We start from the raw sequence: 19,735 nt of genomic DNA on the forward strand, positions 1-19,735 counted from the left end.
CTGACTTGCATAGCTAACAATTAGGTTGGAACTGTCAAATCCCTGTCCAAAGTAGAGAATTTGGAAAGTAAGTCTTGGTTAATACAATATACGAAACACACACATATGTGCCTGCACACACGCAGGAGTTATGAAGGAAACATGCGTGCATCTTTATTCTTAGGGACTGCAGGAATGAATTCAGCAGAGAATATAGTGGGAGTTAGACCCAGCTTAGCAGAAAGTCTGTCTGAACTGAAACTGTGGATATCACTCCCAGTTCTTACTCTGATGATGCCCCCATCAGTGAACAGAACCATACGTCAGAGAGGCAAAAACAGAAATGGAAGGGAGATGAATAGGATTGATACATAATAGTGAAAGAGGAAGAAAGGGGCAGGAGAAGGTAGGCTCCTGTGTGTGCTTGAAGGCTCAGTGTGGGCCTGCCTGTTGCCCCATTAGTGACACCTTGCCTGAGAAGAGCCAGATGGGCCCTCTGTCCACATGCCTCTTCCATCTGTTCCCACTATGCTGTGGGGCAGGAAGGGGCTGAAGAACAACACACTGCTTTCTACTGCTGGTTTTAGGATTCTAACTGAGTTGCTGGCTGTCTCAAACTGCAATGCCAAACATGCTCCTTGCTTGTGTCACAGGCATCAACGCTTCCTCCGAAATGACAAGGCAAGGGATCGCTACATGGCTTCTTTTTCCCTGTGTTTTGTTTGGCCTACACGGCAGGAAATTCTCCATATAGTCTAAAATCTGCCACTCTATCACATAATGTCCCATCAAGTTACACCTTGCCTTTCTTGGCTTCAGGGCCCGAGGCATGACAACAAATGACAAGCCATTTCAGTTCTTAAAAGCCAGGCAATTCTTTGACTTGCTAATTCTGTGAATCAAGAGAATCACATTGAAAGGATGAAATAAACCAGGGATATTTGACATCATTGTGCACAGATTAAACAAAGAAAGAGTGTTCCTCTCTTAGAGTGAATGTAGGAGTTCCAGAAGACCGTGGCATTGGACCATGGTCTATGATTATTTCCCCATATCTCTCCCCTTACAGGTACTGGTTATGTCTGAATAAAAGATTTTCTTAAGCTTAGGTGCTTGAAACTTGGTCCCTGGCTGCTGGCCTCATAGTGGACAGTCTTAGATCCTTTAGGAGGTGAGGCCTAGGTAAAGGGAGTAGGTTAATTTAACATTTAAGAATTTTAAAACAATTCTGATTTAAAGATAAGAAAGCAGGGACTCCGAGACTTTAGTTTGCTCATGGTTGCATGGCTCGGAGAGTTTCAGCCAAGCTCAGCATCTGCCTTCAGTTTCTTCTGCTTCCCAGGAGACTAAGAAGAGAACAAGCTGCCTCACTCCATGGAGCTTCCTGCCACCAAGCTGCCCTACCCTGACGGACCATCTCTTCTCAAACCATAAGCCAAAATAAAAGTCTTTCTTCCATGACATAGTTTGTTGTCAGATATTGGTCGTAAGAACTATGAATAATATGGGCATCTAATTTCTTTCCTTGATAAAAGAACATTGATCAGAGAAGAGAAGCACACATCTGCAATACCGCCAATTCACTGAATGGAGTTAAATTAAGAACCTGATGTGCAGAGGTCATCTGTGAGCTTAGGAGGAGGAAAGGAAGCATAAAAAACATGGGCATAAATGATGTCTACCCTCAAGGGACCCAGAATCAGATGTCTTCAGAGGGCCAGAGAACACAAAGAGGTTCTGGATAAGAACACATCAAGTATACACCAGGCATCAAGCTAGTTTTGCTGAGATTATCCTGTGTGCATGAATGCATGTGTGTGAGTTATGGATGTGCAAGTGCAGGTGTGTGCATCTATGAGCATGGTGCGTACATGCATGCATGTGTATACATGTGACTGATGCCTCTATGTCTAGGCTTCACCCCAGCACTTGGGTTACAAGCCGTTTCTGTGGGTGATGAGTTATAGCCCAGGACCTCATGCTTTCACAGCAGGTGCTCTTACTACTGCCTCACGTCCCGCCCCTACTTCTTTTTTTTTATTTTAATATTTTTTAGGTATTTTCCTCATTTACATTTCCAATGCTATCCCAAAAGTCCCCCATACTCCCCCCACTCCCCTACCCACCCACCCACTCCCACTTTTTGGCCCTGGCGTTCCCCTGTACTGGGGCATATAAAGTTTGCAAGTCCAATGGGCCTCTCTTTCCAGTGATGGCCGACTAGGCCATCTTTTGATACATATGCAGCTAGAGTCAAGAGCTCCGGGGTACTGGTTAGTTCAGAATGTTGTTCCACCTATAGGGTTGCAGATACCTTTAGCTCCTTGGGTACTTTCTCTAGCTCCTCCACTGGGGCACCTGTAATCCATCCAATAGCTGACTTGAGCATCCACTTCTGTGTTTGCTAGGCCCCGGCATAGTCTCACAAGAGACAGCTATATCTGGGTCCTTTCAGCAAAATCTTGCTAGTGTATGCAATGGTGTCAGCGTTTGGAAGCTGATTATGGGATGGATCCCTGGATATGGCAGTCTCTAGATGGTCCATCCTTTTGTCACAGCTCCAAACTTTGTCTCTGTAACTCCTTCCATGGGTGTCTTGTTCCCAATTCTAAGAAGGGGCAAAGTGTCCACACTTTGGTCTTCATTCTTCTTGAGTTTCATGCATTTAGCAAATTGTATCTTATATCTTGGGTATCCTAAGTTTCTAGGCTAATATCCACTTATCAGTGGGTACATATTGTGTGAGTTCTTTTGTGATTGGGTTACCTNACTCAGGATGATGCCCTCCAGGTCCATCCATTTGCCTAGGAATTTCATAAATTCATTCTTTTTAATAGCTGAGTAGTACTCCATTGTGTAAATGTACCACATTTTCTGTATCCATTCCTCTGTTGAGGGGCATCTGGGTTCCTCAGAAAATTGGGCATAGTACTACCAGAGGATCCCGCAATACCTCTCCTGGGCATATATCCAGAAGATGTTCCAACCGATAAGAAGGACACATGCTCCACTATGTTCATAGCAGCCTTATTTATAATAGCCAGAAACTGGAAAGAACTGCCCCTACTTCTTAAAGTGTAGGCATTTATTGTTAGAGTGCTTTGGCTGTCTCCATGGATTCTAGTCAATGTTTTTTGTCTTACATGAAACAGTCCTTTTAAACATGGGTTGTTGATTTATTGATTGAATTAGTTTATACTTATTTTAATGTTTAACCTTTAAATAACTCTGATTTAAAGATGAAAAAAATTGGAAATAAAAAATTAATTTACTCAGGTTCCAGAGCTGGTAAATTATGGAGACTTCATCTCCTCTCTTTTGCTTTGTAAGCAAAGCACTGCCAAGTCCCACAGGATGCTGTGAGCTTGGAGCTCAGATAGTGGAAAGGAAAGGTACCTGACTTTAAGGGAGTCTTTAGGGAGTAGAAGGTGAAGGATGGGCTGCATCAAATCTAGGAACAGGGTCAGAAGAGGGTAAAAGGAATTCCATCTACTGATGCCGCATCAAGGATCTATGCTTGCCTAATATTCCAAATAACAGCATTTCAGATGCATCAGGAATGATGGGGCGTGGAGGATGGATTGTCAGGGTGCCTTAGCCCATGTGCCCAAGCCCTTCTCAGCCAGCTAAAGCAACAGCCTGCAAAGACCTTATTCCTCAGAGTAGAGGCATGTGTGGTCATTACCAGCCACACTGCAGGGTGGCCAGCTCCACCCAAGGAAATTAAGCTTGGAAGTTGGATGGGGGCAGTGTGGAGGATATTAGCAGCTCATCTGGTGGCCTACAGCAATTTATGAAAATCCTAATTAGCTACAAAAAGAACATCTTCAGTTACAGGAACACTCTGCACTCCAGCTGGCAGCAGGGAGTCCCTTGATGTCAAAAGCACCACCCCAATGACCTTCAAAGGAAGAATATCAGCAAACTAGAAGACAGCTCTCTGCCCTGCCCTGAACCACTCACAAACTGGTCCTTGCAGTCCACTCCCCTCTACTGTTCCTCACTTCAAAATTTGTGAGCATCCATATGCTGGGTTAGTGTTCCCCAAAACTCTATGGCTGGATTGCAGTAGGGTTTCTTGCTAATATAGAATATAGCTGTGGTCTCCTCAATTCATATACAATATGGATGAGCCTTTAAAACAATTACCACAGAGCTGCCAAACAAAAGTCTAACTGAAAATTGAACTTATATCCTCTACAAGAGCAGCATTAGCCACTGAGCAATCTCTCCAGTCTGGACAGGATGTTTTAAAGAAAATAGATCATGATGGAACAAATAAACTTGGTTGAGTTTTACAAGTGGTTGCCCAGAGTATCACTACTTGGGAGATGATTAAAAATGCTGAATCTCAGGCCTTCTCAAATGGAATCTTTGCTTTAAATGAGACTTCTGGATGATCCTCTTTTAGTGAAGTAGGAGCCTCGTTTTTCTATACTGCCAAGGCCTAGACAAAGTCCACTCCAGAGCTTTCTAGAGTTATTAGTCTACATATGATGTATTTGGCATGACGCTGGATCATTCACTAGACCCTAGAGACTAGGGGCTCCGATAGCACCTTTCTTCTATGTTCTGAGCACCATTTGCTTTTAAATAATATATATTCTCACTCCCTTGACACCCATTTTCTCCTTGGTTGTGCTGTGAGTCAGTGTTCCTGCTGTGCTGCACTCTAAGACCTGCTTTCTGACTGTGCCTCAGACTTACCATCTTCTTCCTCGGTAGCCTCAGGGCTGAGATTGCAAAAGTGTGTCATTGGGTCTGACTTCTCAAGGTCTTTTTACTGGCCTGGGTGTACCCTGGAGTTTTGACCTCAATAATATTCCTTTGTCCCTCCAAATCCCAGAATTATGATGATAATAACAAACCTCATGAGCTGTATAAGCACTAAGAGGTCTCCCATTCATCTCTACTTTGAAGCTAGAAACACCATTCTTCATGTGCCCTCAGTGAACCTTGGTGCTCAATTACATCATCTTTCAGGAATTCACTATGCACCACAGAAGCTTAGTAGATGCTAGGTCAATACTGAGGCTCTCTGAACTATGATCTCTTCTACCCTTTCTCTAAGATCTCACCGCTCTATGTTCCTATATGAATTATTCTTCCCACACATCCTCATTAAAATATAGTGTTTCATAGGTGTTGGATGAATCTTTTATGTACCTACAATATCTAATAAAAGTACATGCGTGTATAGTCTACATATTTTACAAGCCATTCATAGATGGATTAGTATAAATATGTTTCTATTATAAATTTACATATTTTAAATTTATACATAGTCGCCACCTGTGAGTGCTTTGAAGAAAATAGGACAAGACAATTACACCTGTGTCTCGTATCACCAAGGGTGTTCCTCCATGAGCATTCAGTATTGGTACAGATGGGACCAAGGGTAACTAAAGACACCACTGTGCACCCCATTGTCCCAAAGGGGACACAGAGAGACAAGAGAAGGAAAGGAAGGTCCTATTGGGGTTTTGTTCATCTCTAGACATAGAAGAGTAGCTGTTTTCCTAGGAAGGTGGCTGGTAGATTTTACGTCATCCTCCTATAACCAAACACTTCATTCAGAGGTTATATTTACACAGCCCGTTAGGAAATTTTTTATACTTTTGACACTCATTAGACTCATAATCGTCCACTGGAACTACTCTATAACAAGAGATAAACACTCCATTCTAAAGGATGAATAATAATTAGGTACTGCTTGGCACTGTGCTCTTTGCAGGTCTAATTTTAGAGCATAATTAATCCTGCTGAAACTGCATAAGATAAGTGAAATATTTATGCAGCTGTGCTAATTCATGTATTTATTCCTAGAGAGACATTCAGAATTGGACATGGCTTTCCGGGAAGATTATCTTAAGATGCCCCCCGGAGCAACGTCATTTTCTCTCCCATGTCATTGCTTCCAGATGGCCTCTGAGGATGAAGCTGAAGGGACACATTTCCAGACTCCAGCAGTGTGGCTGGGAAAGCAATAAGCCAGGATGTAAAATATCTGTAAGAACCTGGTGCTCTATATGTCAGCACCTTGAAATGCTGTGGAGAATATGGTTCCCACTTAGCAGTACAAGGCTGTTCCTGGGATGACATAACTGTTATGGCTATGTATCACTGACTTAGCTGCATGAAGATCATACACAGATGATGATGGTGGATGAGGGAAAGGGGGATGCTGAGAAGGAGAAAGAGGATGAGAAAAGCCGACGATTCTATGATGCTGGTGCTTCTGACTCTAATTATGGGGGTAGTGGTGATGGTGGTGACAATGGGAACAATGATGGAGGTGATGGTGATGGTAATTACTTGGATGCTGATGTTGTTGATGGTGGTACTGATGGTGGTGATAATAATGAGGATGAAGGGGTTGATGGTCATGATGCTGGTGCTGGCACAATTAGAATAATGACAGTGATGGTGATGGTGGTAATGGTGTTGGTGATGATGCTATGTTGGTGGTGAAGAAGATGCTAATGTGAATAATGGTGATGACGGTGCTTTTGTTGAAGGTACTGATGGTGAAAATGATAAAGAAGGATATTCAGCTCAGCATATTTGTGATTGATGATTATTATGAAGATGGTAATGATAGTTATTAAAATGCTGGTAGGAAGGAGGGAGGTGGCACCTTACATTTTGGAGCCATCATTACACTGCAGGTTCTGTGCTAAGTTCTTTCCACGTGCCCTTCCATTTCATTTTCCATCCTTACCATGCAAACACACCTGGACCTATACACAAGCGAGTAAAGGAGACCACGATAGGTGGTGTCACAGAAGTTTTTGTAAGAAGAGCACACACAGAGTTAGTTCAGATGCGCACTGAATCACTTTTTCCTGGGGTGCCTATTAAAATCAAGTGTCCAATCAATCAATGTTACCAGACAACTTAGAAAAATAAAAAGAATGGGAGTTTTGCCTAACTGACTCCATTATAGATAAAATTCCCGACAGTAGAGATATCATCAGTTACCTGGCAAGGGACACCACAAGCCCCCTGAATATTGGTTTCCATCTTTGTAGAATAGAAATGAGCAGGTGAATCTGAAAATAAGCTAAAGAATACATGTAGTGCACTGACCATGCTGACTGACATGCCCTGTTTGCTGAAGATGTCAGCGACTTCATAACAGATGCTACAAGAGCAGCAATGGTGAACGGGGCTAGAGCTAAAGCTTGCTCATTTGACAGATACCTACCACATTTAAACACTTCCTGTCAAGTGAAATGGACCCTGACACCAAACGTTCATTCATATGTGTATTTATGCACTCAAACCATCATCCACCAACTGCTCATTGTGCCCGAGGTTCTCTGAGGCTTGTGCTGGAAGCAAAAACTCATTTGCTGATGATATCAGCCTGTGACGGGGAGCGAAAAACTGTCACCAAATCCCAGTCTTCATGGTGCTCATTCCCCTTGTCCCTTCTCCCATAAAAGAATATCTGCTCAATATGTTGGGTTTGGGGTTTGCTGCCTGTCTTGTTTTGGGGAGGAGAATATTAGAAGAAAACCACAGCACCAAGCAGAAGATTCACATGACCATGTACAGCTAAGTGCTTCTTTTGTGCATCTGAAAAGACCTTCTTCCAGGTGACTAGCAACAGACTGCCTAAGACCCAAAGCCAGCAAGCCTGTGGCAGAGGTTGTACACTTGACTCATTGACTTGTGGCAGGAATCACTTCTATCAGACTCATCCAGGCCTGAAGCCAGGCTTGTCCACTCCATTTGTACCCCCATCAGAAGAGTAGAGGCCCACTGCTCTATGCCTCTGGGATTTCACAGCAACACCTGACCATCATAGCCACAAATCACAGCTATACAGCACAGAGCATGACCAGTGATCCGAGGAAGAAACAAATGCCCCATAGGGAATCCTGAGCCTCGAATGTCCTTGTTTGAGAGGTAAATATAGAACCCATTTAGAATGTTTGATGGCACTGTAAAAATTAAGGATTTAATTCTATGAGCTGGGAAAGAAGGAAAGCTACAAAGGAGTTCTAAACTTCATTCAAATCCACACTGACCTGCAATAACCTTTGCTCATTTCAATATCAGCTCTGGCTACAGTGGTTGCTATATCTTACCCTCTCCGCTGTACACAGCATAGCTCAGTCTGCAATGTTTCTGATTATAGCCTCGATCCATTCTGAGTGAGGCTTCTGTCCTATGCCCTCCATTTTGTGTGTCACACCGAGCAATTCCTGACACTGGTCTGGTGTCTATGTTGACATTCTACCTACTGTCTTTGTGTTAGTGCCCCACCCCCCACCCCTTTAAAGGCATCTCATCATGCTAAGGGATGGGGTGAGATTACCAGCTGCTGTGGTTTGGATATGAAATAAGTAAAATGCACACAGTAGCTTCATGTAGCCCAACCCTGGGTCCCCATCCAGTAGCATCGTTTGGGAAGGTTGTGGCTCTTCAAGGAGGTGGAACTTTGCTACATGAAGTGGATCACTAGAGCAAGTCTGGAGGTTTTATAGCCAAGCCCAACTTGTGATTCACTCTCTGCTTCCTATGTGTAGCTGCAGTTTGGTTGTCCTTACAATCCTAGCATGATGGGCCTTAAGCTTCTTATAGTCTGGTATTTCATCACAGCAGTGGGAAAAGACACCAGTTATAAAATGGAGAAGGGCAGGCAGGAGGAAAGATTGTACAATCTCAAGCAGCCTGTTTTGCAGTGTGGATCACAACTTCCCCAATTGGTTCCATTAGGTTGTGAATCCTGTTTGAGGAGGAGCTGTAGTCAGTTTGCATGTTGGGCAGTAAAGGAGGGGAGGTTTGTGGAAACCAGGCATTCTTCCTTTCTAGAGACTTCCTCTCATCTCCACAGGATATTGAGAACTACTGTGTTAGTGGAGACAGACTTGCCCTCGATGCTGACAGGTCCAGAAAAGTCTTCCTTTAGTCCAAAACCCTTGAGAACTGTTTCTTCTACAATTTGCAATTTAGGGAACACACACAGGCACTTATATTCTGGGTTGGTTCATTCTAACAGTTACCTTGACACAACCTAGAATCACCAATAAAGTGAGTTTCAACTGAAGAATTGTCTTGATCATGCTGTTCTGTGGGCATGTCTATGTGGGATTGTTGTGATTGTTAATTAAGGCAGGAAAACTCCCCTGAAATGTGATTAGTAGTATTTCATGAATACAGTCCTGAGCTGTGTAAAGGGGAGGAACCTTGCTAGAGCATAAGCAACCAGCAAGACAGGATGGGCCATCCTCTCTTTGCTCCTGTATGATGGAGCTAACTCCTTCAGCTACTGTTTGGTTCCCACAATGATGAACTGTAATGTGAAAACTGTGGACCAAAGAAGCCGTTTCCTCCTTTATTTTGGTCATGATGTTTTATCACAGAAACAAAAATGAAGTTGGAGCTTAAATGCCCCAAACCCAAAACTCTTACATTGGATGCCTGGGTCCTGATGCAGCTCATCAACCCATTTACGAATTCATAAGTCAGTGGGCTACTGGAAGATGATGGACATTTTAGGATGTGAGGCCTACTGGAAGAAGTGGGTCACTGGAGACACACCCTTGAAGGCTGCACATTGTCCTAACCCTCATTGCCACATCTTGGTCATCACAGGCTCAGCAGCTTCCTTCCACCATAAGCTTTCCCCACAATGCACTGCTCTACCACAGGTCTGAAAGCAACTAGATCACAGAGGGAAACCACAAGACAAAATAACCTTTTCCTCCTTTCAGTTGTTTATCCTGGGTTTCTTTGTCACAGCGATGAAAAGCTGACTCACACAACAGTGCAGTTATATAATGCTACCAGCAAATGTTCTGAACGTAGTCTACCTTTGGGGTCACACAATTCTGCATTCTAAAGTACAAGAGGAACGGCCTGGATATTTTAAGGAACCTATTGACATCCTTCATCCTGAGGCTTACCTTGTCAACTACAAGGTCTTACTTACCGTCACCAACAAACTGGAGCAGAGCGAGGTCAATCTGCCTCTTCCAGGGTGAGCCCTTCTGCAGAGCAATTCCATAGCCTGTGGTGGCAAAGATGTACCCGCTCCCAATGGTCACCAGTTTACAGCCTTCATCCCTCCCGGCCTTGTAGTTCAAGACAGCTGCGTCATAGATGAAAGCGTCCAACTTCCTGAAATGACAAGACACCAGGGAGTCATGGGGTGGCCAGGTGCCATTTCAGGGCCCTGCTCTGCCGGGCAGCTCCAGCACCCCACACAGTGGAGATGGTGACTCATGGTTGCTCCAGCCCCTTGTCATAAAAGAATCTATTTTTAATGAAGAGATAAAAGCCAGAACCTTTCCTTTCCAACTTACAAGAGGCAGCTAAATTAAGACACGAAGACTCCATATCCCCAAGTGAGTAAACAGGCGGATTTTTGTTTGCTAAGTGTTTGTCCTTAACACCTCCCAGCAGTGGGGATGTGGTGGCCTGTTTAAATGGCTTGTCTCAGAACACCACGAGCCACTAAAGGACAGTAGAGCCAGGTAGTAGCATGCAAGAAGCAAAGAGGAATTAATCAGGAATAATGCCTTCTTGTTTTAAATACTTACATAAATACACTTGCTGTTTATGTTACAAAATCATTACACAGTCACATTTTAAAACTCAAACAATATAGAAAGATATTAAAATATGATTAAAATTCAAATTATGTGATTAAATAAGTTACAAATTCTATAACCCATAATCTGTAACTATGATGTGACCTCTATGAGCATACTGATGGATAGTCTTCTGAGGCTTGTATGTACACACACACACACACACTCACATGCACACACACTCACATACACACACACACATATATATATAACAGGGGCTAGGAAGTTTTTATGTAAGAACAAATCGGATAGTTTAGGCTTTGTGAGCCAATGTTCTTGGGTGCAACTATAACTTCGCTGTGGTGGGGGTTATGTGTGGGGTTATGTGTGGGGTTATGTGTGGTGTTATGGATTAATTATCCCTTTTTCCATGAAAAAAATAGTGTTGAAGTCCCAACTCTCAGTATGTGGTCTGTTCGGAAATAAAGTCATTGTGGATGTAACCAGCTAAGGTCATACTGAATAGGCCCTACACCAATATGATTGATGCCCTTATCAAAAGGGAGAAAGTCAGCACACACACACACACACACACACACACACACACACACACCACTCACACATGTGGGAGATGCGTGGTATGTGAAGAGTTGAATTACATAGCTAAGAGCTTGTGAACAATGAGAGCTCTAAGGCAAGTCTTTCTTTCCCACTCTCAGACGCAGCAACGACCGGTGAACACCCTAACCCCAGACTCTGAACCTCCTTAAGTCCAGGGCAGCAAATGTCTGTTGTTTCTGTCTGTAAGGTCAGGCTGCATCATGAGGGTATCCTCAAGAAACGACAGAGTTCCCTATGTATCAGACACTAGAACATGAACGAGCTCCATTCTGTTCCAATGAAGCATCTTCACCAGGTGTGGATGCTCATCCGCTGTTCTTTACCTGCCTTTATTTCATCCCCCAACTGGATACCATCAAATCACTTCACAAATTGTTTTCTCATTTCACCCATACTAAGCATATCTCCATGTCAAATAAAAATCGTGTTTTCTTCTTTGCTGATAAGTTGACTTTTATTGCAATATTGCATCTATGCTTTGAGGTGCTGTGGGAATTTTTGCATATGGACACAACTTTGGAATTAATTGCTCCAGCAGTCCTATGTAACACCCCACTCCCAATGCCAACTGCCAATTTCACAATGGCAAGCATCATGGCATCGAGTGAATAAGGTGGCAGAAGTCATCCATTACCTAGAACCCTATTACTGAATATAAACATAATTTCAAACAGTTGAGGTTATCTGAAAGGGCCAAACTGTAACCCCTGAAGCGCAGGAATTAATGTGTCTACTCCAAAACAGGCATGGGAATGGCACCAGAGATCACTTGCCCTCCTGCCACCATCTTCACTTCATTGCCCTTCTCTAACAAGGCAATAGAAAACATTGATACAAAGAAAAATTAAAGTGTCAGGAGAGGTTGTAGTGCCTGCATTCTGTCAGAGGCAGCTGCTGGAGGACTCTCTGTAGGAGCACAACTGCTCCCTGTGGAGCAGCTTGCAAGCTTCATAGGTGTGTTCTGTCCTTTCCACCCCCCACCCGGCTTCATTTTGGTTTTGTAAAAATTAGAGCTGAGGCTAAACTACAGGGTTTAGCTAACTCCTAGAAAGATTCTGAAACTTTTACCCCAAACACTAGGTATTTAACTCCAGTCAAGTTCAAAAGTGACCAGAGCACCCAAGCAGCAGTAGCAGCAGTAGCAGTAGCAGCAAGGGGGGAGCGGGAGGAGGAGGAGGAGAAGGAGGAGGAAGCTGGGTAAAGGGAAGCCAGAGCTGCCTAGCACAGTGGGAACAGCCTTTCCGGAAGACCAGCTATACTGGAATAGTAGGGATAGTAGTGGAAAGCTAGAAAAGATCTGAGGTGTCATGAACTTCACATACCATGGATGCCCTGGAGATTCTGTGACTCTTGGTTTTATAAAGCAAACTCTCTCAGTTCCTCAAGAAATAACCATATGCACACATCTACAGACTTCCATGTATGCAGATTTTTCCAGCCTTCAGCCTATCTATCGCTATCCTTGGCATCTGGAGTCTTATCTCACCCCCAGACCCCTCTAATACACTGTTGGGCTGGAAATCAAAGGTAAGGCTGGCCATCATGCACAAGTTGTTCACCAGCAGCTACAGTTGATATTGTTAGAGTATCGGACATTGGTATCGCCCAGAATTCTGCAAATTGGTAACATATTCCATGACAAATGTTTTGCTGAGCAACAGCCAGATGAACAGAAAGAAAAAAGGCAAGACATTCCAGGCAGAGACAGTCCTGACAAAAGCATTTACACACTGGTGAGAAGGGCCAGAGGAGCATACCCTCAGGGCTGTAGCCATAGGGGGTCACAGATGGGAACATGTCCTTCGGACCAACTCTCTGTGTTTCTGGGGCCACAGAAGAACATAAGTAGCCTTAACATGTGAAACTGAGGCTGCACAAAGTAGATTTTTCTCTCTCAAACACACCAGTGATTACAGAGCACTAGGGATCTAGGTACAAATGGACACAGATACATGCCTTCTCAAAACAATATCCATGGCTCGGTGGGTATGACAATTTCCATACAAACATAAGGACCAAAGTTCAAATCCCCATACCACATTAAAAAAAAAATAGGTATGTCCAAGATTGTGCCTATAATCTGAGCACTGTGGAGGGAAGAGACAGAGGGATCACTGGAGGCCTGTTGGCTGCCAGCGTAGCTCCAGGCTCAGAGGAACATGCTGTCTCCAGGGAATATGGTGGAAGGTAATAAAGCAGGGCACATAACTGTCCTTCTCTGACTGGCAGGCATGCATGTACACACGCGGCACACACCCACACACGCAAATACCACGCACATACACCGTACACAGACACCACACACATTCTCAAATATAGCAAACAAAAACAAACCCAGGGCATTTGTTGGCACATGGCACTTGGTGTGTATTGAGACATCACAGTTGGCCAGGGGACAAACATCATTCCTGTTGTTTCCTGTTTTGTCTACAGGCATGCAAGCTTCTGATAACCTAAGGCAGTCTTGGGTGCAGTGGTGCAGTCTTGGGTGCAGTGGTGCAGTCTTGGGTGCAGTGGTGCAGTCTTGGGTGCAGTGGTGCAGTCTTGGGTGCANTTGGGTGCAGTGGTGCAGTCTTGGGTGCAGTGGTGCAGTCTTGGGTGCAGTGGTGCAGTCTTGGGTGCAGTGGTGCAGTCTTGGGTGCAGTGGTGGTATTCCAGTCTCTGTGCCAGCACTGTCCATAGCTTTCTGCAGTCATACAAATGTCCTGCTTCTGTAGTCTCCTGTGTGTAGTGGCCTTTGAACTGCAGTTAATGCATCAGCCAAGGAAGTGAATTTATAATTTCATTGAACTGCACTGATATAGACACTAATAAAAATGACTGAATGTGTCTGAGAGCCACAGTAATGGGCAACATCCACCAGGTATCCTGATAGGTAAGAGGAATGCCGTGGTATCCAGACTCTGGGTTCTCCTCCTTGTAATATTCTAAAAAGTTTTACTCTTTGTATCCAATTGAAAACAGTGGTGTTGCTCAAAAGGAAAGAAATTAAACTGCCAATGTACTGGGAAGCAAGCTTTGTGAGCTGGAGGCTTTGGCCGCTGCACCTGTGTTTCTGAGGCTCAGGTTTGGTTTTATTATGGGTCTGGTTGTGCTTTTTCTCTCTGCAATGAGGATCTGACAGTATCTGCCCTCAGAGGGCTGTTGGGAACAAAGTAATGTTATATAAGTGAAACGCGTGCAATGGCCGGCTTACAGCAAATGCTTAAAATGCATAAACACATTCAGTTGAGTTCAGTTTATGGCCAAAGGTCCGACAACTTTTATGCACCCTCTGTAAGAAGTCCAGTTCCAAATACTTTGCGTGCATTGCCTTCTATTTTTTCCCCACTATTATATCTCTACCTACGCTTAAACAGACATTCTTTTTGAAGGGCTGCAGCAGCCAGGGATCTGGGTGTGCCAGGATGAACCCACTCTGTGTGTGTTGCTGATTGTCTGACTGGGAAGGCTGAGGCACTGAGCATGAACTTGATTTGGCACCATTCTCCTGGTTCTAAGTGGGCAAAGCTGAACTGAGATTTAAGAGGATGCTGAGGCCACAGAGCCCCAGGCTTTAACGACTAGGAAGGTGCAGCCAGTTCTGTGTGCTGTTCAGGAGACTTAGATGAGGAGTTAACACTGTAAACTGAGCCAAATACAAAAGAAAAACCAAGAACAGGGCAGAGGGTAAGAGTTTAGAGATGTCTGGCAAGTGATGTCACGTTTGTGTATTCCCCAGCAGATATCTAGCATGTAGGTCTGAGGTTAACTGCATCAGACACTCTTCCAGGATTTAATATACCTCAATCTGTTTGGTAGGTTGTTGCTGAGCAGCACAGGCTCTTGCTGGAAACCAAGGTTGATCACCGAAAGGAATCTTATTTGACCACAAGCATTTGAAGGCTCTGAGCTGTGACTATTGTAGACAAGACTGATGGTACAGAAGAGAGGAGACTGGCAGTGCTGAGCTCTGAGCAGCACAGAGCAAAGGTCAGCCCTGGGGTACTTCAACCTTCAGACCTAAGTGTCTGTCCACAAGATAGGACAAGCCTCCCAGGTGAGGGAGTCTGGTTGCTAGTGCTCTCCATCTACAAGAGGAAACCACCCTCTCACCTTCCTAACTAAGTGCTTCTCCCACTGGGCAGGAGGAGACTCAAAGGCCAGGGTCTGCCTGGGATGGGGACAGAGTGCTATCTGGCACTCTGAGGCCAATATCACCTGTTTTGGAAGCTCCTCCCCTTTTGTGACAGATGGATTGAAACTCTTCCTTTTCAATGAGGAGGCTGGAACTCCAAACAACACACACACACACACACACACACACACACACACACACACACACACAGAGAGACAGAGAAAAAAAAAAGAAGAAGAACCAACCAATGTATTGTTCCAGATCTTTGACATTGGCGTTGCTAAGAGTGCCTAGAAGTTCAAGTTCCCCAAACGAGTAGAGAAACTATGACATCTGTTCAGGCACTCANGAGAGAGAGAGAGAGAGAGAGAGAGAGAGAGAGAGAGAGAGAGAGAGAGAGAGAGCAGACACCATAGAATCTGTGTAGATGCTACCATTCTCTCCTTGAGAAACTGCTGGTTCTCAGGGGACACAAATGATTAGAAATGATCAATGATAATAGTTCAGAGGAAGAGGGGGGAAATCAGCCCTGAAAATATGCAAAGCAACCCAAGTACAGCGGGGTCTTATGAGAGTCTTGAACCTGTTGATTTCCTGCTGTGACTTTGACAGCCTTCACTGCCATGTAGATCCTACCCCATTCTGTGGTTCCAACTTGCTTATATCTATACAATGCCCTTAAAAGGCTGCTCCTAGCCCCAACCCATTTGTTAGAGAATCTGATTCACTCTATTCCAGTAAAGACTGTACCCCATCATTGAGGAGGCATGAGTTCTTTCTGGGAATGGGACTTCTGTTGCCAGGCAGCCTGATCTTTCCTAATCAAAAGCTTCCGGTTTTAGCTCATCATCTTATGCTTGTTTTCAGATGCTCTCTGGGGGGGTCTCAGCACATTTAAAGGCTAATTATATAGTTAAAGTTAATTATTCATTCATTAACATTCAAGAAGCCTTTAGCAAGACAGTGGCTTGTTCTGATGAATTAATAAATCGTGTGTGTGTGTGTGTGTGTGTGTGTGTGTTTGGAGGACTAGTCTCAAGTGTTAGGAAAACAGAAATGTCTCTTTGATGGTAACTGAATGCATTTTTTTAGGTCGTGTCAAAGCTTTGCTAGGAGAATGAAAAGAAGATTCCAGGCTGAGGAGATGTCCAGGCTGAGGAGATGTCCGGGCTGAGGAGATGTCCGGGCTGAGGAGATGTCTGGGCTGAGGAAATGTCCGGGCTGAGGAAATGTCCGGGCTGAGGAGATGTCCAGGCTGAGGAGATGTCCAGGTTGAGGAGACGATGGCTCAAAGTTGAGGGCTTGAGTTCAAACTCCCAGAATGATGTGAAATCTGAAACCAGTACTCATGCCTGCAATTCCAGTGTTCCTATATCAAGGTGGTGGGCAGAACTCTTTAGATGTTCCTGGGTTATATAGCCTGTTGTATGTGGTGGCACACACACACACACACACACACACACACCTGTGAGATAGTGCACCCCATTCAGATCGTCTTCATCAGCTCTGGAGATGAGGCCTCATCACAGAACCTCTCTGACCTCTGGCTTTCCCTTATGTATAGTGAAGCAGTCCTCCCTCTGCAGTGCAGGATGTTGTTTGGGTAAAATGGAAAAGAAGGTTTTTGCAATTACAGATCCTGATGACACTTGGGGCATTGGAAAGGTGACTATGTATAAAGAAAGAAGAGAAGGGTACATGGAGGTGAGCAAGCATCAGACATAGGACTGTTGGCAGAGAGGGTTCTATTCTATTGAGGCTTAGGGACATTTGTACATCTTCACTAGGAATGAGGCAGTCAATCTATATTCAACCTCAACCAGGCTAGTATACAGCTCGCTTCAAGAAAGTAGTTTAGGCTCACATTAATTGATTGATTGATTGATTGATTGATTGATTGATTGATTGATTAACTGTGTGTGTGTGTGTGTGTGTGTGTGTGTGTGATGGAACCCTTGTGGAGATAAAAGTAAAATTTCCATGAGTGGGTTCTCTCCTTTTAACATAGGTTCTGTGGATGAAAGCCAGGCAGATGCTGTTTCCTACTAAGCCATCTTGCAGATTCTAGGCTCACACTTAGAAAAAAAAGTGTATATTTATTTCAGGGGGGATGTGCTTGTGTGTGCACATGTGTATGTGGGTGCCTGTTGAAGAAAGACTAGAGCTTTAGATCTGGGATTAGAGTAACAGGCAGCCACTCAGCATGGGTGTTAGGAATAGATCTCCTGTCCTCTAGAAGAACATCAAGCATTCGTCACTATGTTATCTTTCTAGCCCCAGGCTCACAGTTCTCACTCTGAGTTTGTGAATGCAAACATTGAAATCAGAATTGCACTAGCCTTGATTAATTTTATAGTAAATTCCATTAAGCTGATTTAACTCCTAGATCAATAAATTGTCCAACCCCCCTTTGTATTTTGGAAACTGTTTGTTCTGGAGTCAGTTCTTTGCAAATTTCATGAAGATTTGATTCATTGATCAACATCTGGAGCACAACAAATTCAAATAATTTATGACTCCTGCCATTTGGGATTTTTTTTTCTGTAGTTATTATTTCCACCAAGTCCAATTCTCCTGAGTCAAAATTGTGCAGGAATATAAAATTAGCCAAGAAGATTCCAGTCATCTATGGATTTTTAATCAATATCAAATTTCATCCTGTGTGCTTTTGCTGTTGTCAGTTTAATTCATATTATTTCTACCAAGAACATACACTGTGAATTGGAAACAAAAAGACTCACGGTTAATGCTTATTTTCACTGTGACGATTGAGCAAATTTGTAAATCCAGCAAAAATTATAGAGGACTAGGAAGGATTTGAGAGAGGACGAAGCAGAGAAACCGATGCCAAGAGAAACAGGAAGACAGACAGACAGACAGCAGAGAGCATCAGGAAAGGAGGCAGAAAGAAAAATACAAGCACCCAGAGGGAGAAAGTGGACTGGAGGTAGATAGGAAGACTCTGAGAGATAGACAGAAGAAGAATTGGGGAAGCAAGGGAGAAGAGCCATAGTGGGAGTAAGGTTACAAGATGGCCACACTCCTGGTCTCAACCTCAGACATAGGTAAAGACTGACATGATAGAAGATGTCTGCTTTCATTTTATTGGACACAAATTGATTGCATCCAAAGGGTGGTGATACTATAGAATAGTGTTTGGATTTTTCAAGGAAAGGAACAGAAGTCTAGACTTCTCTATTCAAGAACTTGTACAGAGTGCTTGTTTCTAGATCCACCTACTGCAAACCACTGCAGACTGAGATAGCAGTCATAGAGCTTCCTCTGGAGATGACACACTACTCAAACATCATTCTTTCTCCTCACCAGAGCTCATGTTCTGATGTAGGAGAAGTGCTATACCTTTTGGAAGGTCAGTCATAGGGAGTTTCTTGTTATCAATCTCAACACTTGGAATTAGAGCTCAGAGTTCTGCGCTCAAGAAACAGTTTCCTTGACAAGACTTTTCTGCAATGGTTACTTCCTGCCAAATGTCATGCTTTTTGTCTGAAAATTCCAGTAATTTCCACTCACATTCCTATGGACTGAGTGAGCTAAATAGCACTTTTGTTTAAAAGAAAAACCTTTCAGATGTATTTATTTTATGAGTATGATTGTTTTCACACATATGTAAATATGTGCACCATGCACACGCTTGATGCCCATGTAGGTCAGAAGAAGGCATCAGTCTCCTGGGACTGGAGATACAGATGGTCGTGAGTCACCATATAGGTGCTGGCAACTGAACCAAGGTCCTTTTCAAGAATACCAACTGCTTTTAATTGCTGAGCCACCTCCCCAGCCTGACTTATGCTTTTATATGAATTCCTGCCAATGTGTCTATGTCCCGTGTGAGTGCCAAGTGACCGCAGAAGCTAAGAAAGGGCATCAGATGCCCTGGTACTGGAGATATAGGTGGCTGGGAGCCATGATGTTGATGTTGGAACTAGATCCTCTGTAAGTACAAGAAATGTTCTTAACTGTGAAGCTATCTTTCCAGTCCCCAACCAGCACTCTGCACGTAGGAAAGGTGTCTGAAAGGTAAGTTAACTTGTGCAAGAGCCCCCAACTGAGTTTTCGCAGAGAGGGCATTTAAATCTAGGAAACTAAGTTCCGGATACCCTGTCACGTTGTAGAAGTGATGGGATATGAAGACTTGTTAGATCCCAGGACTGAAAGACAAGGAATCTGTACATCCAGAAAATGTAAAAGAAAGAACATAAATCAGTCACATTCTAGAAGGTGCAGGACTTGATGCCAATAGCTCTCCTGAGTCCAAGTATCTAATTCTCCATGGGGGTGTAAGTCAAGAGATCTTCCAGATACAGACAGGGAATAGGCTCAGAGCCATTATTCAATTAATTAAAAGGCACATAGAAAATACGGAAACTAGAGCCAGGGTGTAAAACTGAGTCTTTCTCATTCCTAAATCCACAATCTATCAAGAAGCCACTCAGAAAGGAGGCACATTAAAAAA

General features: G+C 43.7%; 1 protein-coding gene across 1 annotated transcript in view; it reads right to left on the reverse strand.

Annotated features, from left to right (window-relative positions):
* Grin2a (glutamate ionotropic receptor NMDA type subunit 2A) overlaps positions 1-19,735 on the reverse strand; it is a 415,612-nt gene that overhangs the window by 31,564 nt on the left and 364,313 nt on the right. The window contains exon 12 of the mRNA XM_021184964.2: positions 9,923-10,110. Coding sequence (XP_021040623.1) covers positions 9,923-10,110 — 188 coding nt within the window. The remainder of the gene's footprint in view (positions 1-9,922; positions 10,111-19,735) is intronic.

This window comes from Mus caroli, chromosome 16, assembly GCF_900094665.2.
Source record: "Mus caroli chromosome 16, CAROLI_EIJ_v1.1, whole genome shotgun sequence".
In the NCBI taxonomy this organism is placed as follows: domain Eukaryota; kingdom Metazoa; phylum Chordata; class Mammalia; order Rodentia; family Muridae; genus Mus; species Mus caroli.